This window comes from Toxotes jaculatrix, chromosome 5, assembly GCF_017976425.1.
Source record: "Toxotes jaculatrix isolate fToxJac2 chromosome 5, fToxJac2.pri, whole genome shotgun sequence".
In the NCBI taxonomy this organism is placed as follows: Eukaryota; Metazoa; Chordata; class Actinopteri; family Toxotidae; genus Toxotes; species Toxotes jaculatrix.
The window spans coordinates 25,449,355-25,475,341 of record NC_054398.1 but is presented as its reverse complement, the minus strand read 5'-3'; the positions used below and the strand labels follow the sequence as shown (position 1 = coordinate 25,475,341).

At 41.6% G+C, this 25,987-nt stretch overlaps 1 protein-coding gene across 1 annotated transcript; it reads right to left on the bottom strand.

The window, feature by feature from the left end:
- Nucleotides 1–436: 436 nt before the first annotated feature.
- Nucleotides 437–4,199, bottom strand: cav2 (caveolin 2). The gene is made up of 3 exons (XM_041039086.1): nt 3,873–4,199; nt 3,429–3,616; nt 437–1,548 (listed from the first exon to the last, which is right to left on the bottom strand). Exons 1-3 carry the CDS (start codon nt 4,020–4,022, stop codon nt 1,398–1,400), a joined length of 489 nt encoding a protein of 162 aa, XP_040895020.1. The 5' UTR covers nt 4,023–4,199; the 3' UTR covers nt 437–1,397.
- Between the last annotated feature and the right edge of the window lie 21,788 nt (nt 4,200–25,987).

Genomic DNA, 25,987 nt, shown 5'->3' with positions numbered 1-25,987 from the left:
TGGAAAAGCTGAAATCTCACTTGAAAGGACAAATCAGTATAAACACACACCTGACACTCAGCGCTGTAACTGTTATACTGATTCTCTCCGTATCACCTTCTAAATTTCAGGGTTTACAGCTGATAGCAAGAGGTGAACTGTGCAGGCTTGTACCTAAAACTTTATCAGATCCACAGCAAAAAAGGGAAAAAACCGTGTTGCTGTCTGATTCATTCTGTCTGTAGAAGTATTCCAATATCCAGCCCTTTAACTCGCAGCACTGCAGCAAATAACAAGAACGTCTAAATTAAATATGCATGTACCGGAGTCTCAGTTCAGTCGAAGCTTCAACCAAACACAGTACGAAATGTGGTACATCTGCATCACACAGTCAGATACTGCCTGATGTCAGTGTTTGCCAGTCAACAAGTGGTCGCTGCATAAATAATTAATTAGAAAGCTACCTCTCCGAAGATATCCAATGCTGTTTTTTTTTTTTTTACATAGTTCAGTAACATGTTAAACAACTCTATGGGAAAGCAAATGTCCAATGCTATTGCCAATGCACCGTGAGATCAACACAGCAGGTAAAAATAACCCTGCAAATGTGCAACAAGCTGCATCTTAGCATTTAATATTCAAATAAACCTGTCTCTCACTGACTGTCTACTCTGATTCAGTTCATAATATTCAACGTCCAGCTGAATTCTTTGCAATATATACAATATATAAAAAAGCAGAAATATTACATCTCTTAGCACGTCAGCAGTATGTTTGCCTTAACAATAGTATTACACTCCTCCAGCTGATTCCACATCTCTCTCAGCCACAAAGTAATGGAATGACAAGAATTTCTTTTGGTCACAATCAGCAAAACAACTCCATTTTGGGTGGTGCACATGAGCTCCTTATAAAGTCTCAAACACTAAAAATGTTTGTTGTAATCACTTATGTCCCTGTAGTGACACACGGGGCAGGCATGCATTTCTTCATTTGCAGGTCAGATGAAATCTTGGTATCCAGACTCAGACCTGGATGAATGTGGTTAAAAAGGGGAGATTCTGTAGCATCTAGGTTACAAACAACTGTTAAATGACGTCTTCAGTATGAAAAGTCATGTTGAAATAAAGTCAGTGAAATGATGTTGACAACAAGAGCTGTTTCGGTGTGGTTATATGTAACCCAGATGTGTTTTTCTCTGTCTACTGAAGATGTTTGACAAACTAGACCCTTGTGGCCATATTCTGAAACAATTTTAATTTACAGTTGTCGTTTACGGGATTATTTGGGATTTCAGATTTGACTTTATAAGGACTCATGTACGTATTCCACTAGCATCATCATCACCACTCTTTTTTGCCAGGGACTCCAGTTGGCTCTACATTTCTGTCTCTTCAGGGGACAGAGAGGTGTCTACATCAGTTCTCTGTGGTTTTAACTTGAATAGAGGACAGGCTCTTTCCCATGCTGTGGAACAGCGGTGTTATGAACATGTCCGTCAGACTCCTCCACACGACCTGGACAGACGGTAAGAGCATCATGCAGCTCTGGATCACAGGCATCACCAACCTGCAAGGACAAGGTCAAAAGGTCACTTAGGAAGAGATGCAAAGAAACAATGCTGTCAGAAAGCTCAGGTGACTGTTGGCTTCTCGAAATTTAAGAAATGTATTGATGACAGATGGTTTGTTTATTTCACTCTGAACCACAGTGAAAAAGTTTGCTGCAGTCTTCTTATTTTTCCTGTTTCAGTGCCCAGGTGTCTTAATCAGTCTGAGCCCCGCGAGCTTGAGGACTGTCTGATTGTCACTATAAAACCTTTAATTTTCTGGGTAGTTTATTAAAGTCACACCAAGCAGGAGGAGAAGGCTGAGGCTCAGATTTACAGGCTTTTATTTAGTACCATCCAAGTTCATCCAATTTGGAGTCATTAAAGAGTAGGTCTTTTCTATCCTTAATCATCATGTGTGTTGTTAAAAAATGGCTTAAAACACTTTGTCTTCACAACTTAGTTCTTAGAATTTAGTTCTTAGAAAAAACGTTGCAAATTATAATCTTATTAATAACGGTAAAATCTAAATTTGAATATTTAATTTTTGGATGCATGTGGACTAATTCTAAAAAAGCATTTTCCCATCAGTTAGATGGTCTTATGTGATGTTTCAACACACATTTGGCACATTTTTCTTTAGCCATGCTGTAAATGAATAAAAGTAACTGTGCCATATCGTCAGCTTGTCCCTTTCTCTCTGGCGTGTTACATAAAATGAGAGGGCGTGTTGTGAAAGCTGCGTCCTCCTTTGAAGCTGCACCCCTCTGTGTGATCTTGCTTCCTGACATTCCAGATGTATTGAGCAGCTCATTGTCACCACTCAGTCCTCAATTGATGAATACCTGAGGTGGCTTCCTCCTTCAAACACTGTGGCCGAAGAAGCCATCTCACGCCTGTGACCTCACCTCAGTGAAAGGTCATGCGAAAGCAACTCTGCAGTGCTCGAGCTGCATCTGAAGAATGTCCCACTCTGGTTTGAAAATAGGCTTCAGTTGTTACTAGAGTGCCAGGGACCTGGCAAAGGCCATGGGGCGTTTTTTTTTTTTTTTTTTTCCACTACTTTTTTTCCACTACTGCAACTTAACATTCCTCCCAACTTTCCATAGAGCGCTTACTCCAGGCCATAAAATGTTGTTTCATCAAGTGTTAATAAGTGGACTCTTTGGGTTGTGGTTGGGAACGTATGTGCACATACTGCATGACTTGCTCCGAAAAACCTGGAAGCACCTGGTTCAACTCACTGCAAGCGCATTTAGTCGACATAAGCATGACATGATTATCCAAATAAACGTATAAAAACAAAATATTTCAATGTTATATTACATGTGACATTGACCGTAAAAATAGCTTGTGTCAATGTTTGCCTAAAGAGCCAGAGCAAGTATGCTGGCAAACAGCAGTGGAACTTGAGAGAATGTCAGATAATGTTCCTGTAATGTTCCCAAAGGGATTTAAACTGACTGCATGGTTTTAAATCATATTATCACACTTTAATGGTGTTTTACAACATTTAATATCAAAATAATCCTTTATATTGTGTATTTGTTTATTTCTATGTTATATTGTGCACTTACTACAAGTTCTATCATGTTATTTCTTATACTTTTTCCGGTGCTTCACATCTTTTAGTATCACTAAAATACTTATACTACTGCATAATATGTTTGTTGGGACTTATAATCTCTTTCCTTTTAATGGTCATCTTTACCACAGAGTATTTTGTGTCCCATGGCATCACTGTGATGCTCCTATAGCAACATAACGTGATATTTGAATGCTGTTTTCTGAAAGAACAGCATTATTTCATGTAAAGGTAACATTTGGCAGAGTGCCAGATAAGCCAGACCTCAAACTGCACCAAACCGAGAGCTGCACGTTGAGAGGAACCTCTTCCTACCAGATGTGGATGCAGCTGAGCACCCCGAAGACCAGTCCGAGGATGAAAGCCATGGGCACGGCCAGCAGCGTGGTCAGCAGGCGGTAAAAGATGAATTTGACCAGCTCAAACGCGGCGTGGCTTCCTATCCACACTCTGTCGAAGCTGTGTGTGGAGATGGGCTCCGCGATAACATCTTCAAAGCCAACCTGTCAGATCACACAGGATTGGGGACAGATTACGCTTAAAATACTTAAACACACATGGAACTCTGGCAGGAAGGTGCCTGGAGATGATGGATTGACGCGCAGGCAGCGACTTCCAGGTATTCACGCTGCGGATTACCAATCTTTGAGTTCATGAAAACAATAAGGTTACATTGGTTTTAACCGCTGATAATTAATCTTGACAGCCGCCGATTTGTGTAGTTTCACTTTCAAAGAGTTGTTCCGCACAGTCATGTACCTTCAAGTGTGCGTTGATATCGTTTGGATCTCGGTCCGGTGCCGCTGTATACACCTTCCCCTTCTTCGGCAGAATGGGCTCTATCGATCTGTTGAACTCATCTTCGTCCATAATTATACTGGTGTCCGATTTCTCCTTCTCCAGACCCATGTTGTCCAGCCAGACGGGCAGACGATGAGGGGAGAGCAGCTGGTGACGGTGCGCTCTGCGCTCTGCGCCGGATTGAGCGGCACCCCGCCCCGTATGGAAAGCAGCGCAGCGTGGGACCGAGGAGACACAACAAGCTCAAAGTCACTTCCCCAGACCATTCCAAGAGCTCAGCGATGACTGACACTACTGTGCAATGTACTGGCCTCCAGTCATGAGCCATGGACACCCAAGAGCCCTCAGGGTTTCATGCCAGTTGAACACACCAGCCCTTCTACAGCCATGTGATGAAGTGTGATTAGTAACACTGCAGGCCATTTTTCTGCTTACAACTGAAAGACTAATCTTTTTGAGAAGTGGTTATTCAAGTTAAGGCATTTTTTTTCTAACTTAAATAGTGATGTTTTGGAAAATGTAACCACCTGTACTTTTGAATTATGGTGCAGAAAACACCAGAGAACAATTTTCCCTCAGGCCTTGTGTTTTGGAAAGAAACAGCCACATGTTTATTTTCACAACACTTTGTAACTATAAAAGCCTGGTTATTATTGTTGCTGTAGCTGAACACACTTTTTCACCTGTTGAGTTGATTTACCACAAATTTGCTCTTTGGTCTGCCTGGATTTATTGCTCTCTGGCTGTTCCCTGCTCTGAACACACCGACCTGCCAACATTGTTAGAATAACAGCAGGTCTTCAGATGTCTAAACAGGAACCCCAACAGGAAGCTGATGTTTCACATGAATTTGTTTCTGAGGACAGAGGCTTGACCTGAACCCACGAACCCTCAGCAACATCTACATTTCTGATGTTTGTAAACATGGTAAATCATACATATAAACAGATTTATAGATACTGATACTGATTTCCCAAGAGGAAAATTGTAGGGATATAATTTTAGTGTATAGTAATGTGGTTATGAAGTCATACTCTAACTGCATGTTTTCATGTGTGTGGTGGTTTTCAGCTTTTTTTTTTTCTTAAAATCTGTTTTATGTGAGTAAGTTTGTTTGTATATGTGTAAAATTATGTGATGAATTCGACCTTATTGTGACAGTGTATTTATTGTAAATGCATGTGAATGTAGGCCTTGTGTGTGCATACATTCTTTACAGGTTAAGAAAATCCTCAGAAACTAGTTCAGTCCTCCATTCCATCCTCCAACTTGAGAGCAATAGACAGGACCACATCTATTTATCACTGGACAAAAGTGAATCTCTTCCCAAGACAGTTTGGGAATTAAATGCAAGATTAATGTGTGTTATTGTTAAAGGGAGGGTTTGAAATTTGACTTTGATTCAACTTTATGCAACTGACAAAATTTGCATAGAAGCTGCAAAGTGATTTACCAAAAATGCTGACAAAGAAAAAGAAGGCTGTCTTTCCCTAAAAAAACATGACCTTGCATGTTCAAGGAGCTCATTATGAGCCATAGTCATGTTTCATTGTTAGGCGACCTCCTGCAGTGGTAATAATTATAAGTGAGCAAAGGGTCAACTGAACACAGCAGTGGTGAGCCCGGGGACATTTTGTCTCTGGAGAAGATCGGTTTTGTAGTTTCAGGCATTCATCTTTTGTGCATCTCAAAGTTACAAACAATATGAAGTTTTACCTGGTACAAAGTCATGTAAATTGTTTCTGAAGAAGTGGTACCGTAGGTTGCTTACTAACACATGTTACTGCTAACATGCAGGCTTTACTTGACATGGCTGCCAGCATTAACATGCCCACAGTGATGAGCAAACAGAGGCAGAGCGAATGGTTTTTAAGAGGGCAGGTTTTTAACGTCCAAGCCACAATGAACATGGACTGCAGTGACATTTTTATTTATTTGCATTAATCCACCAAACAAGTGGAGCAAAGGAAAAAGTTTGACTTCTTTGAACTTGGATTGACAGAGAAGCTACAAAGCTAAGCTAACCGGCCAGATCACAAGAATTCAAAGGCTGCATCATCAGCCTTTTGTCTTTCCTACTGTTCTTCACTCTGTTATTACAAAACCATATGGTCAGATGTTCTTTGGTTGAAGTTTAACTCAACCAGTAAAATGGAAATTTTTATCTCCTTCAAAATGTTTGTCTTACTAAAAGGCCAATCTGACTGCAGTCCCACACTTTGCATCTCATTTGTTAATGCAGAAGGTCCAGCATCCTGCCTATTGACAACCTGTAACCTGTAAACAAAACCGTCTTTTGTTGAGACACGGGGGCCTGGAAATAACACAGAGAGAGTAATAAAAGTGGGCCACAACAGTGAGTGACAGCAAAGCAGAAACACAGCAGGGAGGACAGAGGGATACTGGGCATTCAGAGCAATCAGAGTGATCCCTGGCCCCGAGCACGGTGACAATACAACACCACAATCCTCCTGGATTAACACACAGAGGGCGATTCTGACAGACAAGCATTCAGCGGTGGGGTGGGGTGGGGGGGGGGCAGTGTTGACATGAGAGTATGTGAGTATGTGAAAGAGAGAGCAGCAGAGGAAGTCATTGACTTTGGTTTGTGTTACAGTTTGGATGCCAGTGATGTGATGAGACTACACAGAGATTTACGCAGCCAGCAGCAGAATCCAGTGAGGATGCAGATGTCAGTCAGTCAGTCTGTCATTTCATCAGATATTGGCCAGATTACCATGAAATTTGGGGCGTAATGATTTTGGATAGTGGCTGTTTGATGTTCTTACCAGATGATTAGTTCCCACAAAGATACATTATATTGTGAGCTCGGGGATTTCACTGGTCAATGACTGTCCATCATGGTGTCATGATTAACGGCAGATTGAGATGAATGAAAACCAATAAGATTAAATCAGTATTTCCCAATTAATCTGTCCTGTTGGTGAAATAGTAGGAGATAAAATCAAAATAGTATCACTGTCTATACTCAGACTCTTTGTTAACTCACTGTGGATGTGTTGTGTTATTGTCATGGACCAAATGACCATCTGATGTATCCATCACTGCGAGCAAACCTTAAAGACCTATATCTGTCTTCTCTTCATGGTTTTCTTGAAATTTGGAAACGCACTTTTGGCATCACACATTCTGTGAAACATACTCACAACCATGCAAAAACACAGAATGACCTATACAAACCCATGGACCATAAAGTACCTTTATTGAGCCAGCTACTGATGAATTTTGACTGAAGTCTGCACATGGAAATTCCCTCTTGAAGGTTTAATTTCAAGACTCAGTGGAACAGTAAGGAGGTTGCACTGAGCAGTAAGACCAGTCCTCAGTCAGAAAGCTCAAGTTCAAGTAAACTTGAACTTGACCTTGAAAGCTTGTGATCAGTAAACAAACTTTCAGTTGAGTTTCTTAAACTCCGTAATTTTATTCCCCTATTGCTCTGTTTCAGTTATAAGCAGTTTCAATGTGCTAGTACTGGTGTGGAGGTATCACCAGCTGACCTTCTGAGCCCCTTGACCCTGCAGGTTGATATTTAATGAATTCATCAAACAGCATTCCAGGACGTCCCGGCCAGCGTTCCCTCGAGGACCTTCGTGCTGATGTGGAATGGCGTGGAACACTTCCTCTGACTTCATAAGGAATAAATGCGTATTTGTCCAGGAGTTTCCAGGGGGAACAATGATATCAGTACACCCGCAGAGCACTGGGATTTCCTGTTACACCCAAAGGACCCTCAGCTCTGTGGTCTGAAGGACCTGAAGCACCTGAAGGACAGTGAGGGGAGAGGTGTGTGTGTGTGTGTGTGTGTGCCTTTACTTGCGTGAATACTGTATGTGCTTGTGTACATGTATGCATGCAAGTATGGACACATGTACTGTATTTACAGTATATGTATGTGTGCCTGTGTGTAGATGTGTGTGTGTGTGTGCAGGTGTGTGTGCTGTAAGTGTGTTTAAAGGGAAACACCCAAACTTTCCTTCACTCTCTGTCTCGGTACTTGTTTTTACATTCCAACGCTCAAATTTATTAAAAGTGCTCTGACTCAATCTCAGATTCCATCGTACAATGGTCTCAAAAGAATGAAAACAAACAAAAATAAGAACAGCACAAAACATAATACAGGGAATTCCACCACAGAGAACAGTAGATCGCATCTAAGGACACATTTTTGTTAGTATTAACTCTTATCTAAAGCATTTATTCATCAGTTAAAGATGGAAATCATTTCTACACTTTGATTTATTGTAGAAAATCAACTTAAATCACTGTAAATATTTGTACCAAGATAATTTTGTCTGCAATAAATCATGGATTTGGCTCAGATTTGAGCCAAACCAGAAGCGTTGCGTGTGAAAACGTATGATAAATGAGACCCAGACCATCATGAACGTGAACCCAAAAATTCCCACCACCGTGAAAAATAAATATACAGCCTGTCATTTCTGATTTATTTGGGAAGCTTTTGTTTACCTGAACAGGTTTGTCTTATAGAGCAGCAAAGGTTGAAAATACAGATGAGAACATGTAAAACAAAACTTGTGTGAAGGTCTATGTATAAATACATGTGTGTGTGCATGTCTATATTTGTGTGGGAGCACACACACACACACACACACGGTCTATGTGTTCTGCAGTATATTTATCTTAATCTTTAGTGTTTGTATGATGTTGTCTGTTTGATGTAAATTCTGGCATGATTCTGTTTGTGTGAGCACTATGTGTGTATTTATATCTGTCAGTGCAGCCTCTTCTGGGCTGATACACGGATACAGGTGTCTGTTGGAGTTGCTGACTGTCCTGTACCTTCAGGTTGACTGTGCCAGATCAACCCCTAAAATGCTTTTGGCTTCTGGGCAAGAGGAGATGGGGCGAACCAGCGTGGCGTCTGGCATATTCAAGGGTCATTTTCTCTCTGATGCTGCCGTGTTTCTGAGTGACTCATTCAAAATTCCTTCCAGTAATAATGAAAGTTGCTTTCTGGAACAGAGCAGCTGGTAAAGAATTAGATCTGTTAAATAAAGAAAATGACCAAAGCTAAATCAAACCAAGGCCACATATGTGTCAGTTCGCCACAGAGATGTGTATTTTACCATTAAAATCGAATCACAGGCACCTGACTTAAATCTAATCTGAACAGCAGAAGAAGCAGGACAGCTGTGATAAATAAAATGAAATGAAATGAAAGCGCACACATGGAAAAATGTGCACATATGCATCAAGGAAGTGGACTAACATGCACAGGCCTGTTACATCTCCACAGGCAGAAATAGAATATGAGGTCTGTTTCTTACTGCTGAAGAAAAAAAAAACCCCAAAAAACAAAACCAATAAATTTAGTTTCACCTTCCATCTACTCCCCTGTTTTTTTTCTGGCAAGTTAAAAAGCAATAAGTAAAATCGTAAACCTGTCAAGCTGAGTGTCTTCATTAAGCCCAAGATTATTGTTCACGCCGTCACTGTTTACAGCCGCAAATGCAGTGTCACGCCCATCATCACCCACGGCAAGGTCATGTGAGAAAGACGCTGAGCTTTCATGAGAGACATAAATACTGAATGTGCTAGAAAACAACTCTGAGGATGAGAAGAATTTATGAGATCTATGTGAACCATTTACTTTGCTTTGCTACTCTTCATATTTTAATACACAAAAACAGACGATACAAGTATTGTGAATTTTGTCGCTCTATATAGTACATCACCTAACTTTGGGCTGCAAGAGGTTGTGTAGCAATAAAATGCACATATGGGTCGTAATAACCTGCTTGAATCAAATCAGCATAACATTTCATAAGATATATAATGCAACACTGCTGTGCGTTCATGTTGAAATGTGACTGAGTTGCTCAATAAAATCCAGACACTGTCACTTCCATACAGAGCAGCAGTTAACTACTCTCAATATAAAATTTAAAACCAGTTAAATTATTCAAAGATCAGGAGTCTGAACTTGCATTTCTCTATGACTCACTGTTCATATAGTGATGCTTCTAGCTATCCACCAGCTAAACAACAGCAGGGTAATGGAAAACAGGTTTTTGGGTCATGTTACATAGATCTCTATCATGAACAAAACTCAGGATTTATTACTGTTAGTCAACATTGCCTTTACACGCTCTTGAATTTTCCAGTTCGCTCCTGAAGTTGCCCGTGCAACTTATGATGACACGAGATTTAGAGAGATAAATGTAATAAGGTATAAAAACTCAGGTGAACACAAAAAAATGTTTAGAGGCTTCAGTAACTGCCAAGGTGGCCAGATCCAGATGTCTCCTCACTGCTCTTCCTGCTCAGCTCTCAGATGTGGTGGATGGATGGATGGAGATATGAGAGGGGGAGAAAGGAGGATGAAGGTTTCGGAGGGAGGAATGTCCCGACAGGCCCCGACATACTGAAGCACTGACTGTCACATTTGTTCTGAGCGGTGGAAAAATTTCACAACAAGCTCAAAAGCCCCTCGAACCATTTTCCAAAATAGCCCCAGATCTGTCTCACAAAATGTTGGACTCCATACATAAACTTTGTCAGTGTCACCTCTCAGTGTCATGGCATTCTTCACCTTTGCCTCACCTGTTATTTGCATATATCAAGACAGAGGGATCAGAGGTAACAGGGCAGTTAAGAGCTGGAACCACTTGGAACAAAGTGACCCACAGAATAGTGCTTCTTTATCAAAATGAGGGTCATTTTATTATGTTTATGAACCAGAAAATATCCCCACGGACTCCTCTCTATTGGTGGTTAGTTTCTTGGAACCAATTCAGTCTCAGTTGCAGTTTATTGGGTGCTAACTGTGAGAGACTTTATAAATAGCCTACCCCCAAATTTGTTAGACTTTTCCAAACAATATAAGAAATGTACAGAAAATCAAATATAGTCAAAAGTTCACTTTTAAATTAACCTGTTTTCGACAAAAGATTTCTAACAAAACAGCATCATTGTTCATCATATCAAGAGCATCATCTCCTGCTATCAGCTTCTGTGTCAGCACAGGCTGCCTCGATGCTCATGAGTTTTCTAGGCGACATCATTTCCTGTTGTTTTGTAGGAAGTGCGCAGGGACCATCTGCTGCCATAACGAGGGTAAAACAAACATCATAAAAACTGATGGGAGCAGTTTTCCTTTGCATTCGATTTTGATAAACCTGCATGTGTGTGCCCATCACACAGGAAGTGAGCGCGGAGCTGGTTGTAATCTGTGATTTATTAATGGCTGAATTGTTTGTAGCCTCAGTAAACCACAGCAAATTTGTGCATAACCATCATTATGCCACAAACTGACTATCAGGCCGGGCTCGGACCGGGGACTCAAATGCAACAACTCAATGCTGGCTCAGGTGAGTAAAAGGAAGGTTTATTAACAAGCAGGGGTCGGTACACGGTGGTCAGAAGAATAAGGCAAAGGTATCCAAATCGTTAGGCGAGAAACACAAGGGGAAAAAACTGGGTCGAAAAACACTAGAAAACACACGAGGAAAATACTGCTGGAACGCTTGCCACAAGGATGAAGACGAACTGGCAGAGAACAAAGGGGAAGACATGACTTAAATACAAGAGGGGGTGGAGAGACAATAGGAAACAGGTGCAACACATTAGGGCGGGGCCAGGTAATCAAACAGGAGGGGAAACACAGGAGGGCAGGAAGTAATTCTGAAACGAGACAGAGGTTAGAACAACAAAGTAAAACAGGGGCACACAAACTAGGATGACAAGCAGGAATGAAAGCCATAACCTGATTCAGGGGCTAGACGTGTCACTGACAAGTCATCAATCTCATGCCTTGATCGTGTGTCTCTTAATATGTTCAGATTTACTTTGTTGTAATGGTTTAGCCAGGGATGGTGAAGTTTAGGACAGTTTCGCACTTGGATGATTGCAGTGCCAGCCCTCCTTCAGGTTTAGGTCCAGGGTTTTATTTATTATGAATCCTCACAGAACCTTTTCAGTTTCACCCTTTTGTTGTTTTAGGCTGTTTCAGACTCACTCTGTCTCAAAAACATTCAGAACGCTGTAGCCACAGTAGCTTGTTCAGCAACTACAACTAATCAGTTTCTTTTAAGCACGTTTGATTATCTGACAAACTTTGCACACGGTTTAAAACAACATACAAGTTTTCTTTCTCAGTTTGTCAGTTTTCTGAGATAAAATAAAATGCTAGGGTTTATAATCAAGCTGCCAATGCAGTCGCAGAACTGCAGTTCAACATATGGGATGATGGAGGGTTAACTTATCTCTAAAGGCATCGACTCTGACACCGTATACATTGTTGTGCATTCCGACTATTGTGTAGAGCTGTGAATGCAACCATCTGATGAACCGCACTATAGAAAAGCCAGCATTGTTGCTTTGATCACACTGGAAACTATTGTGGCCGGGAAAACACTTGAATAGCTTTTTGATCACATTTCAGTTTGCCACCCTTTTGCTGAGAGCATTACCCATAAAACTGCCTCTGTTGTCATCACCCTAAAGGGTTCACTGCTCCAAAAACGGAAAATATTACCTCATGCTGAGCAGACGGACTGCATGCACCTGTCACTGCTTTTTCTCCTTTGTTGAAATGTAAATACTCAGAAGACAACCCCGGGGGAAAATGATCATGTCATTGGTTGTATGTGTTATTATGCTCTTATTTAGTGAAACTACTAAGTCGCTAATGCAGCACGCATCTCAAAGAGAAAATAGCAACAACATCATTTACGCTTCATTCCCCTCTAATCTTTTGGTAACAACCTGTCATCCCCGGACTGATAGACATTTCACGCCTTGTGCCAAAAGGATGTAATTTTACTCTCACGGATGGCAGACAAAGAATTACTCTCTTAAGCGATGAGTGTTGCCTCCAACCAGGTGGAAGACTCTGATGTTTTTCTCCCTCCTTGAAAGTGATTTTGTGGCTTGCAGATCAGGGGGACGTGAAGGATGACAGCATTGGAAGGTATGCAGAGCAGCTGTTGGGTCATGCACATTCACAAACCGGTACAGTGTTTCTAGCGTTGAGTCAACTAGAGCTGATGGACCCACTGAACAACTGGCAACCTTACCGTACTTTGCCGTTTTGGACAAAAGCATTTAGGCATGAAAGCAAAAACACGGTAGCTTCAGGTTAGAGTGTCGGCTTTCATTCCAGAGAACTTCATCTTCATCTACAACTACATCTACATCTTTATCAGCTTCAGTCTTGTCAGATAATCTCATCACGCTTCCAGCTCTGATCTGACATGTTTTCTAATAGAAAAGCCATCAGGCCTCTTAATGTTCGACTTCATCTCCACAAAGCATCAACACAGTCAAACCTTTGTGCACACTGAGTCAGAGGTGAAACTGTTATGAAATCACTCGGTGGTGCAGCTGCTCATTTTCACAATACCAGGGACTTGAATGGTGCCAAGTTTCTTCACTCTTGTTCCATATCACTTGTTATTTACTTATTACTGCACTGTAAGCTCCCGTGTTAATAGTTCATCTTTGTGTGGCACAAAAGTTCTCCTTAGTAGGCAGTAAACAGTAACGCTATTAAAACATTTGTCATGACATGTCCATTCAAGATGGAAATGAATTGGGTACAGGAGAAAACAAACACTAAACCTTGTGTTTTTGCTTTTTAGCTGCACGTCTAGTTACCTACAGTGTTTAACACTTAAAAGCAGCACTTCACACTATCACGGTTAAGAAACATTCATTATTCATCTAACTACCTATCTCTCATTACTTGGCTCTTGGGTATTTGTTCAGGTGTTCAGGTTTTCTTATTTTTCCAGAGAACTGTGTGTACAGCAGGACTGGTCTTGTTAGACATGGGCTGGTAAAACAGAACACTGACATTAATTAAAAGTATTATAGTTTGCAGAGTAATCGATGTTCTTTGAAGATGGAGATAAAACCTACCTCTTTGCCCTACAGAATGTTTTATGGTGGTTACCCATGGAGCTACTTGATCGGCTGTGTTCCTGTTTCCTTGCAGCTAAATTGCAAACATGGGTAAAAAACAAAAACAAATGTTGCTTGAGAGTTTCAGAGATAAAGGCCCAACACGTTATAATTACCAAATATATCACCTTTACTTGGGTTGTTCACTTGCTGTGCCCTCCTAACCTTGGTTTTTTTAGTCTCATTTGGAAAATCTTTTGAAATGAAGCCAGTGGCCAGTGATGCATGGACCTTGTTTATGGTCTATCTGGGCACATACATGATGTCAAGTGTCTTACATCTATATTACATGATAATGTGGTTGATGGTTGTGTGTAATGACTTTCCAGGAATAAAGATTATATGAGCTCCATTGCTCAGGAGGTTCTTGCTTCTTCTAACCATAATGCTTTACTCATACTTTCAACCCTGACACAAATACAGGCTGGGTTTGACACACCCAGCTGCTCCATGAGAATCAGCACATCCTCCTCAAGACGTGCACACGCATACACGCACGTCTGCACCGGCCCAGATTTCCCAAACCACAGCAGCTCTGACTGGAAGCTCTGAATAACTGTTTAAAGATGTCTGCTCTTTTCTTTCTTTTTTTAGCCCTGAATGCTCCATCACCCTCCATCAGGCAGAGGAATGCGAGGGCTTGGCTTTTAGTTGGCGAAAACAAGATTTGTGAAACTATGTAACTAACAAATATATCAAACACATCAGAATAATTATCTTGACAGATGTGTTGTCATTCAGCTCATTTATGCACGGCGTGTGGTTGTTTACTTGAGACGCAATAGCTGTTACAGAATATAATAGAAAAACAAAAAAAAGAAGAGTAAAGAATAGAACTGCTTTCAATACAACTGAACACAACTTCCCTGGATAGATGCACCACCGTTCAGGGTCGTGGAAGCCTGGAGCCCATTCGAGGGTATATTTGCTGAAAGATGGAAACCTCCTGTGCAGGTGTGTATCCCACACACTGACAGACAGATTCACACCTATGGGCAATTTAGAATTTCCATTTCACTTGACCTGCTTGTGTTTTGAATGTGGGAGGAAATCCACAGAGACATAGGTGTAACATAAAGACTGAAATATGCACACACACACACACACACACTGATTACAGACCAGTGACAGAAAACAAAAACTGGCCTCATGCCACACAGGGACACTATTTTGGTTAAAAGTACAAAAGCACAGAAAAGCCTTTAAAACTGCAAACTGCACTGAGTAAGTTTGGCTGTTGCTTGTGCAAGTAACACCTCCTTCAACATTTGCAATGTATTGAGTTACGACGTGTTTCTGTTGCCATTGTGACAAACATTGGTGCTATGGTGACAGTGAAGGGATCAGAGTCTCCACAGGGGTCAGTGGGGTCAGTGATGTTTGTGATACACCTTTACAGATGCTCACTGCTTGTCTTTGTAAACAACATCTCTCTCGTGCAGCTAAAAGGATTTATAAACTTAACAAATGTGTATTTTATTGAGTTTCTGACTTTTTCTGTTGCAACTGTGAAAATTGTTGCTGATAACAGATGGATGACTGTGTCGTACTTCATCAATAATGCTGCAGATAAACCTATAAAAACACATTCTTTACTGACTGTGTAAAGTTCCCTGCTCTGCAGTGTGCTGAGGTATTCTCATTCCTGAGGTGCTTCCACACCTGACACACATATGGAGGGTGTGGCGAACTGAGCCAATAGACATGTTGGCTCGCTGACACACACAGTGCCTCCCCGGTAGTTTTCCACAGAAATCTAACCCTGGGATGTGAATGATGCTTTCACACAAAATGGCCACCGCTGGACGGCTTTCAAAATGGCACAAAGCTTTCTTTTCACACGGCGAGGGAAATCTCCGGTTTTAATGATGCTACTTTGTGGCAGGGTTTCCCCCTCAAGACAGAGCATGCGGCTCAGTCCACTTTTACAAATACACTGCTGCATTGTCTCAGGCTGTCTGCACATACTTCGCCTCTGTACTTCACGTTTTTGATGGTAGATACATTCTGAGCTGTTTGCTTTGATTCTTGTCCAATCAGTCCACGGGCAGGAATTTGTCTTGGAGGCACTGATCCAGGGACACATTTCACAGAGCTTTCAATCCTATAGTTCCTATAGACCCAGACAGGTAAAAACAAGGCCTTGAAAGTTGGAGGAAGGAATGTATAACCTTGGATCTGAGTGATTACTTAAAATAAAAAAAATCTCAGCTCCTATATTTTTTCAGTACTCCTCACTGATGACTCCCCCTTATCCAAAGGTCCCTTTTTACACCCTGATAGAAACAAACCGAATTTGAGCTGTGTCACACAAGACATGAAATTTAATGTTCAGTATCTTTTAAGGGCATCCCTGTAATATGAGAGTGCTGTGCAGGTCACACTGCTTGTACTATAATCTGTTCTATAATCAGAGTTCTGTGTCTCTCTCACTTTAAAGAATGTGGAGAAAAAACAAGGTATTAAACCTGAAAATGAACAACTGGTCTCTCTGTACTCTTTACCGGTCTTCATCCTATTCTCAACACTCCAGATCCTAAAAACACAGTGATAGTGGTTTGTGTGAATACAGTCCAAATTTGAAAATAAAGAATAAAAATAAAAGATTCCTCAGTGATTAAACCTCTTATCCTCACACATTCCCAAAAGAGGTAGCTGAATGGCACCAAGCAAGATCTGGAATTTTTTAGGGATGCCACACACAGTACCATGGCTCTGTTCAGGTTATGCTTTGGTTACTATCATCTGTATTTACATCTTCTTGGTTTTGTGGATTTGAATGACCTGGGAAGCCTCGTTCGTTGCCTGGGTAACACTGATGATAAGGACAAGTATCTGGTTTCCATTTAATTCAAATGATACGTTGTGCTGAGGAATCTCCCTGTGGCGGAGAAGTGGAAGGAGTGGTTGCTATGCTGCGAACAGGCGGTTGCCATGTTGGGAAGCAACCACGGGGCCAGTCAAACAAACATCCCTTCTCTGAGTCACAGGCCGCCTCCCCCTTCCCTCCCCCTCGTCTCAGCAGTCCATGGAGTTCCCTTGCTAAAATCGTCCTGACTTGCAGTTAGCCTGTAATTATGCCTGATTTCTCTCTCGCTCACTTTCAGTTCCTCTCTGCCCCTCTCTCTCTCTTCAACCACACCATCCAAGCCCAGACACTGCCCACTCTGTTACCTTCTCTCTCTCCCTTTTCCTATTCCCTCCACTCATGCACCGTTGGGCAGGTTGGACAAAACAGCTCCTGGATGATATTTTTAGGGGGTCGCCCCCCTCCCCTTCTCTTCCCACCTTGTTCCACAAACAAGTACTCCACTCCACTTCTGGAGGAGGAAAACTCAATTCGCTCACTCATTACAGGCTCATCTGGCATGCATAGACGAGTCCATTGACCAAGTCGGGCTGTTTGTTCTTCCGTCTTGTCAGCAGACGACAAGATGAGGACCAGATCAGAGCGATGTCATGTTTAAGGAGAACCTGCTGCCATTTGGACTGAATTTGCATCTTACTTGTCTGTAACTGTAGAATGAGTTAAAGCACAAATATAGGGGAAAAAGAACTGAGGAGAGCAAAGGTCAACCTGCAATGTCCTTTTAATAGAATAGACTAATGGAATATTATGCATCTACATCCTCTGTCATGTGATACAGACATTTTTCCATTGAACATCCCTTGATGAGGCTTTGGCCGAAAACACCTCAAAGCATGGTAAAATTGAAGAAATCAGCAGTGGATCCTTAACTTAACTAACTACTACTGCTTTACACTTTTCTTTTAACTTTCTACTGAAGGCCTGGCATATAGTTTTATTCTGCTGTGCTTCTATAGTTGTGAGCTAAAACAGCATTTTGATGTGCAATCAACACATCAAAATGCTGCATCTTTTAAATGTCAGCAAATTTGCTGGATGTTCTGCAGCATGTTACATCCCCTGTTCAGAGCCAAGTGGCCTCTGAGGTCACGGGTTACACTGTTCTGCACACAGCCAGTGTTCAACCTCGCTGTCATCCAGCCTTTGTGATTGAGGGCAGGGCTTTGTCCTTTTGGTGTCTCATTGTTACATGTACAGTATGTTGCCAAGGAACATTCCTGGGAAAAGAGGAGTGTGAGAGTGAGCTGCTGATATCAGACCACACATTTCCTCCATTTAGGAATGCGACCTGCAGCGCTGGTGGGAGGATGAGCTCAGCTCGGAGTTCAAAGGCCACACCTGGTGACTCCTCACAGAAGGAAATAAAGGAGGAGCAGAAGGAGCCGATGCTGTAGAGCAGCAGCTGGTCTAGGGTGTGTAACCTGTCTGGAGAGTTAAAAAGTTAAAAATCTTTATTTATAAATTAAAATTATTATATTTTCAAGAATATTTTGAATTTTACATTTCTGGCTTTACAAGAAAGTGACTTATAATGAGAGAGGCAGTCGAGTGAGTTTCATCTCCAGTCAATAATCAGGTAGGAGAAATGTACACTGAGTAAATATAATCAGTAGGATAAAGGTGACATCAGGCGGCACTTAAAGAAATTCTTTGCAGTTTTCCTGTTCTACAGAAGCTCCAGTGAAAGCTGCGGCACACTGCTTTGTGGTCTCGGCACGTTTCGTAGGTTTTGAATGAAGGAATGACACAGTGGTTGAGCCTTGTAAGTGGAAAAATCATTGCCTAAGGACACGGGCAATTTGGCAGAACTGTGCTGACAAACAGAATGAAAAGCTGAAGAGTGAGTGAACTATATTTTGGGTGTGGCAGACAGGGTGGGGTCATTTACATAGAGGACTTTCAAGAGCACAGCCACACAGCAGAACGACTGACTGATTTTCTTTTTAATATTACACTATAATTTGTTACTTAAATATTTACTGCACAGTCAGTAGCATCACTGTGATCGAGCAGTCACTCTCCAGACATGCCTCAGAGCTTTGCTCGTGGTAGTCTTCTCCTTTCTAAATCAAATTTAAATTGTTACACACAGATGCAGACTTACAAAATATTACTTGACCAAATCTATACACACAAAATGTATGCTTGTTTAATAGAGATTTCAGCTGACATCATCACAGTCCAGCATGGAAACTCTGTGGTCACACTCTGCATACATGCAAGAAAACCACTTTTATACCACACACACAGATGGAGAAAAAAAAAGATCTAATCTCAATTAAATGAACCATAAGTATATAATATGATGGTTAGTAACCAGATAAATCTGCTGGACAAGGAGGATGGAAGCCTGACATGATTTCATCCTCTGAGTGCAGGCACAGAGAATCTCTATCAGAGGTTTGTGTATCATGGAAGAAGTAGTAGTGCCTCTAGTGGAGAAAAAGTACAGAGAGTCTTCTGTTTGAAAGACAAGCAAACAAAGTCTTTAACCAGCCTTAAATGAAAACAGGTTGTGCGTGTGTGTGTTTGCATGTGTCTGCATTCATACTTTTATCTTGGTGAGAAAAAAAAATGCAGGTTTTATTCCCTGATTGTGAGGATTTCTGTGAAAAATGAGGTCACTTTGTTTAGTCCTCACTACATGAAAGATGAGGGTTGAGACTGAAGCTATGATGGTGATGGTCAGGGTCTGAGGGTGGGGAGCCATAGTGAAACCAGAATTACAGGGTTCTCTTCCAGATGTAATTAAATGTCATTTAAAATCCCACTGAAACACTGACTGAAAATCCAACTGAGGAATAGAGTCCTTCTCAAGAGCTTGTCATTCTCGTGTCATATGTTTAATGATCTGATATAGTTGTTCACTACATAATTCCTGTTTTTTAGTGGCTGTTACGAATAGCATTTCCCATAAGCCCTAGACCACTGCTCTGCAGAGGAAGCATATCCATGAGCGAGTTGAGCAGCTGCTCAAACATCAGCTACACATTTGGAAAAATTACTGTAGAGGAGAGCTTAGGTGAATTTTATCAATATGAATGAAACCAAGTTACAATGACAGTGACTTGTAAATGGCAGCTGTAGATTCTTCTGTAACCATTGTTTAACCACAGGAATAAGTTTCATTTTTTTCAGAGAGACCATTGAAAGTCTTGCTGGATGAGAGGTTGCATTGAGTTATAGAAGCTCGTGGAGCAGAGGCTCACCTGGGCGTGACGCTACCTGGATCTTTGCAGGAAAAGCAATATGTCAACAAAGGTTCGTAAAAGGACAGAAGTACAAACAAACTCTGTGTATGGGTGTGTATTTTCTCTTTGATAAGAATATATTGAGTGTATTTCTATTGTTAGTTTGATCATGTTTTGAATTGTGCCTCATTTTATGTGTTCCTTTGGACAAGAGTCTCAGTCAAATCAAGAAATCTAAATGTTTTATTTTATTTTTTCGTGAATGAACTGTGTAATGGAAATAAAGTTTTCTCTGACTTAAAAGAGTGTATCACAGCTACAGCTATCACAGCCATGCTCGATCTGACTGATAGCTTCCCAACATGCAGATCGTCCATGTTGTTCGTCTGTGGAGCGTGTTTCAGTGTTTGCTGGAGCAGTGTAGCGCTGCCCCACTGTGTAATGTTGCTGACGCCTGGATACTGTCAAACTGATTAGATGTGGTCATTTGTCCTGACATGAGTAGCAGCACGCTGCAATTTGCACATGTGAGAGTTTGTGCATGTTGACATTTTGTGTATTTATGTGTGTGCGTGTTTGTGTGTGTTGAGGCCAGGATTCAAACCACCTCACATTTATTGAGACATAAAAATCTCCACAGGTTTTCTTTGAAAGTTTGTGGAAGAAGGAAGGAAATTTTTCAATTTTCCAAAAATGCCAAAAAATAATCTCTTTTAAATGATGTTACATGTCTACATAAACACAAATTATCCCACCTCTTCTAATTCTCTTCACTCAGTGTTATGTTAAACAGTTGGTGGGTCATTCATTCATCAAAGGGATTATTGGATTCTAATGAGCAGCTGTAAAATGGCAGCAAACTAAAACGTTCAGCTCCTTTTATAGAAAACATTCTTTATGCCTTTGTCATTCGCAAATTAACTCCAGCAAACATGTTGGGCATGCTACACTGACATTCTACTTCAAATTGTGCATGAGAGTGTGTTTATTTTGAGTAACAGCTATTTTTAGACTAAATGTCTGCACTTGTCTCAAATTCAAATTTCACTTTTAACCCAAAAGGTCAAAACGGAGAGAAGCAAATCTGGGGCTCCTCGTGGGATCAGATGGGAAGCTTGGGAGAAGAAACACAATCTGTCATTTTCTGGGCAAATGAGACAAAAACACTCTGGTTCACATCCAAAGACTTTTAGTATATTTAGGAGAGTATCCAACCTGAATTCGTCATGTAAATTGATGATTTTCCTCTATTAATTAGGCACTTTGGCCCAAATATAGAATAACCACTTTTGGGAGCTTTTTATCTGTTTTGTAACATTACACATCCGACCATTTTGCCTGAACGTGTTTGGTTCTCACGATGTAATTTTAAACTCTTTTGGAAAATAGTCTGGGCCTGTCACCAACGATCTTGTTATATTTTTATCTTAATCACTCCTAACAGACAGATTATAAAGGCAAACCGCTTAACACATGAAATCACATGCAAAACCATTTGTGATTGAGGGCAAACTGGTTCTTTTAACACAGGCTTGCCCTCCTGCTCCCTTCAGCTCAATCAAACACTCTACAAATCATTTGGCAAAGAATGTGAATCAATGTCAAACTGAGATATTTGTTACTACATCAGTGCTACCCCCTGATATGGAAGTGATAGCACTGAAGAAGCACTAATTTGAAAATATCAGTAAGTAAGAAACCACTGATTGAGTCACTGTGACTCTCACTGTGTCGAGCCGATGCCAGTTTGTGCCTCAGTACCAGCTGCAAATCAACGTCACCACTCTGCATAGTGAAAAGCACAAAGTTCATTTGCTACACTACATTTAGGTGGTTCGCTTTAAAACACTCTGAGGCTCGGATGAGCTCAACCTTCAGGAATCTCACCTCTTCTCTTTCAGTCTGTCTTGCTCTCAAACAGAAACACACACACACAGCATCTTGCTGTGCCAGGGATGTCAACATCATGCCAGAGCGAGACAAGCCTTCCACTCAGGAAGTGGTGTAAGGCAGATAACGAGCGAATGGGAAGGGGGAGCAGTGTGTGGTTGAGCGTGCATGTATGTGTATCTGTGTGCACATCAGCCATAAAATCTTGGATAAGCAACTGCAAGCTAAGGCTAATTAATAACAACCAGGAAGTGAGGGATTTGTTTTCTTTGTGTCGCTGAACATGAAATTAGAGGCGTTGTCACGGGTCTTTCAGGCCCCCTGTCGCCAGGTCTGACAAGATGTAATGCAAGTTCTTAATTGATCCTTGTGGGAAAACTCAAATCAGAGGTCAGGCTGTGGAACAACAGCTGTGGAGCTGGTAGCGCTCTTCGTGAAGTGCACTGAACCCGGGAAGGGCAGCGCAGACAAAATCAGTGCAAACAATCACTTGAATCCTTGTGGTTGTACAGTGATGTGGGTGGTAAAAGCAAGCGCCCCTCCTCACTCGGCTGAGTCCCGTGGGTGTTGGGGGGTCAGATGGTCTCAGTCACCCACGGGCGGCTGATGGACACTAATGACCCTTGGTGTTTTTCTTCGTGCAGCTTGTCAGTCTGTGCCTCATTACTTGTCAATCGGTCTCTACAGTCGTTTTGTTTTCCTCTGTCATTTTTAAGCCTCATTGCTCACCCTGTCATCTCCATCACCCTTTCACACCATTTCTCACTCACTCTTGTCCCAGTGTCTTGCACTCTCATTCTTCATTTCTCTCCCTTCTTCCCCCCTTTCTGTTTTTCATCCCTTTTAAAATCTCTCTTTCTGTCTTTACATGCCCTGTTAGTGCTTAACCACTAACATCAGCAGACCGAGGTGTAACTGCATAGAAGTGTCTATATAAAGCCTCTCTCACCCCCACCTATCCCTCACCCCCCCGTTCCCCTCCTTCCCACAATCCTCTCTGCCTCTCAGCTCAAACGGCCGACGCAGAGTTTCCTGGCTTCAGTTCAGGAAATTGCCGCTCCAAAGAAGGAGGAGGAGAAGGAGGAGGATGGAAAATTAGAGACGGCTGCTTTGCCTTGGATACAATAATAAAACACACACACACATACACACACACAGAGTAAAAGAGAGAGGATGCACACATTGCCTGCCTTTGCCATAATCAGGCAAAATGTCTGGATGTCTCTGTTATCAGGACAGTGTGGGAAAATCGAGATGCTCAAATGAACGAGGTGAAGGCCAGGCAACATGTTGGGCGGTGTACCACTCTTTTTCTCGCTTCATCGTGTCGCCTTATTCTTCCTCTTCTTCCCTTTATCACTCTCCTAGCCCTGAAATGTTCTGTATTATTATCAGATTTGGTACCAGGTGCACGAGATGTACAGCAGTGAGGAAGAAAGAAAAAATGTTCCCTCACTGTTCAAAAGGTTAATGACTATTGTGACCATGATGGAAGGTGGTGCCTGCTTCTCATTTGATTAAACAACCGAGATTCCCTATTAAATTATACTATCAATGTCTCTGTTCATTACTATAATAACTTACACTGTCCATACTTTAAAAAAAAAAGTTTAAAATGACTAAATGTTTAGTTGTATGTTGTGTGTCAGTCAACTACCATGTCTTCTCATACTGTAGGCAACATACTGTGTGTGCGGGATGTTTCTATTGTAAGCAGTAAGCAATCTGCAAGAGGACAACAAGCAATGAAAAAACATTTTTACAAACTGATCTGTAGGTGTGATGGAGCAGGACGGCTGTCCTCCAGAAATGAGACGGACATGCAAAACTGGAGTCACGTTTACGTGACATGATGCTTCGCTCTTCCTCTTTTCTTTTGATAACTTTTGTTGCCTGTCTCTCACATCTCTTTTCTCACGTTTATGTGTTTCTCCTCTCTCTCACTCTTTCCCTAAACTTTCTTTCTCCTGATCCTGTGGTCCTCAGTGGTGAAGGATTACGTCTGTCCTCTCTGGTGTTCCTCAGTTCTGGTGACTCAGTCTTGCCTTTGAATAACAGAGTTCCCCTTCTCCCCTCTCTGCATGGCCGGCCAATGCGGTGCATTTGTTTTCACAGTGTGTGTGTGTGTGTGTGTGCGCGCATTTGCTAACAGCAGATCCTCCTGAAGAAAGGGCAGTGTGACAGAGATTTCTCTGTAAAGAGTGCAGTGTTTCATAGTAAACACAGCAACACTACTGTCAGGACTACAACTTATATTTTTACACATGTAGCAGTAAACTCATATCTGAAAGTTATACATATTTCATGAGAAGCTATGTTTGGGTGTAGGAAGGGCTCGAAATACTAATATACCCATGAGTTGTTGTTTTTTTCAAGCTCAAGAATGATGTTTTCTTATGTTCTTAGGTACACAGGCTTGTATCTGGGACATTTTATCAAATAACCTTGATTTTTATGAGTGCTCATCTTTTGTACTGATGATTGAAGCAGAGTTGTTTCATGCTAATCCAACCTTTGGAAGCGCACAGAACCTGACGATGTCTCAGTCCTGGTGGTAGGTGGGAAAGGTTAAAGGAAAATCTGCATCATGAGGCTGTTTCTGGCTGAAGGTAACCAGACACAGGAACAGCTGAATAGACATGAGTTACAGGGATTCTTCTTTTGTTCAAATACTACACATGTGTCTAATTAAAACCTGAGCTGATACTACATGAGTTTGAAACACAGAGTTAATTTACTATGAACAGCGAGGACTGTGGTCGACCATCTTTGGCTCCTGCTTCCCAGCTCTTGCCTCTTTGATGCCAACTAGGCTTCCTCACCCCCCACGCAATGCAGGAAACCACAAGGCTTTGGTCCACACTGGGTTTCTGAGAAACTCACAAACATGCACATGCAAGGACAAACACCGTGCAGCAAGTCTGCATGTGTGTGCATTTATATTTACATTCTCCGTGATACGGATAAAAACATGTATCCTAACACAAACAGCAAGACTGCCAACCCCTCAAAAAAAAAAAACAGAGCCACTCATTGAGAAACTTCCATACCCACACACACACACACCTACACACACACACACACACACACACAAGCTCACGTACACACATACTGACACAATCACTGTAAAACCACAATGCAGCAAGCCAGAATACTCTGCAGATGACGTATGTCCTGCCCTGCCACGAATACCCACACCGAGCTCCTTTCCCGTCAACACTGGTGTCTCCCCTTTTTCCTCTAGTTGTAACTTGTTGGTAGTGGGTTGCTATGACAACATTAGGTTGCCATGACAGCCGTGGTAAGGAGGTTACATAAGCGAGGGATGACTGGCTCTTTCCCGCCCCTGCTGGTCCTGTGGGTTTGGAGGCAGGATGGCTTTGGTATACTGTACTGGGCTCTGGGACAACATGGCTGACTCAGGCCAGACGGGATGAGTTTCAGTCCAAAAAGGCATCAGAGGAAAAACAGGTTCCACAGAGAGACAGAGAGTAAATGACAAGCTCGGCACTGTTTTATAGATTACAGACTGGAGTCAAACTGGCTCGAGTGGTATTTTTAAGTAAGCGTGATTCCAGAATGAGAAATATGTTTGTCGGAAAAAAGGCACGACAGTTGTAAACCCAAGCACGACGAGTACCAAAGCAGCAGTTTGCAAACTGTGGTGTAGAGATTTCCAGGGGATCTAGAGTGGATTTTAGAGCATCTCTGCATAACTGATGATTAAAGTTTATAGAAGTACTAGTTTTCCATGCAGGGAAGTCCTAAATCTCGCACGACTTACAGTGCGATAGTATCCTGGAAAACTTCCACTGAGGATCAGAAGCTGGAAGCTGCACCACTCAGTGAACCGTGAGGTGCGATTTGCATAATGACGATAATGAATTTTAAATTTCAACTGAATTCACTGGCTCATAACTCTAAAACTCTGGCAACTACTTGAGGTACTAAACCAAGAATCAAGTACAAATTAGCAACTACTCCAACTTGAAAACCACAAGCAAAACCAAAGCACAGCCCAGTGAGAAGCGTGTTTTTCAAATCAAGAGGTTTGTCACAAGAAAGTTTTGTGTCGATATTTTAGCAAAGCTTTTCATCGGTCATCAGTCAGTTGGTTTAAGATGGATCCAGCAGCAAAGTACTTCTGTTTGTTGTTCAGTTATTTTGCTTTGTTCCTA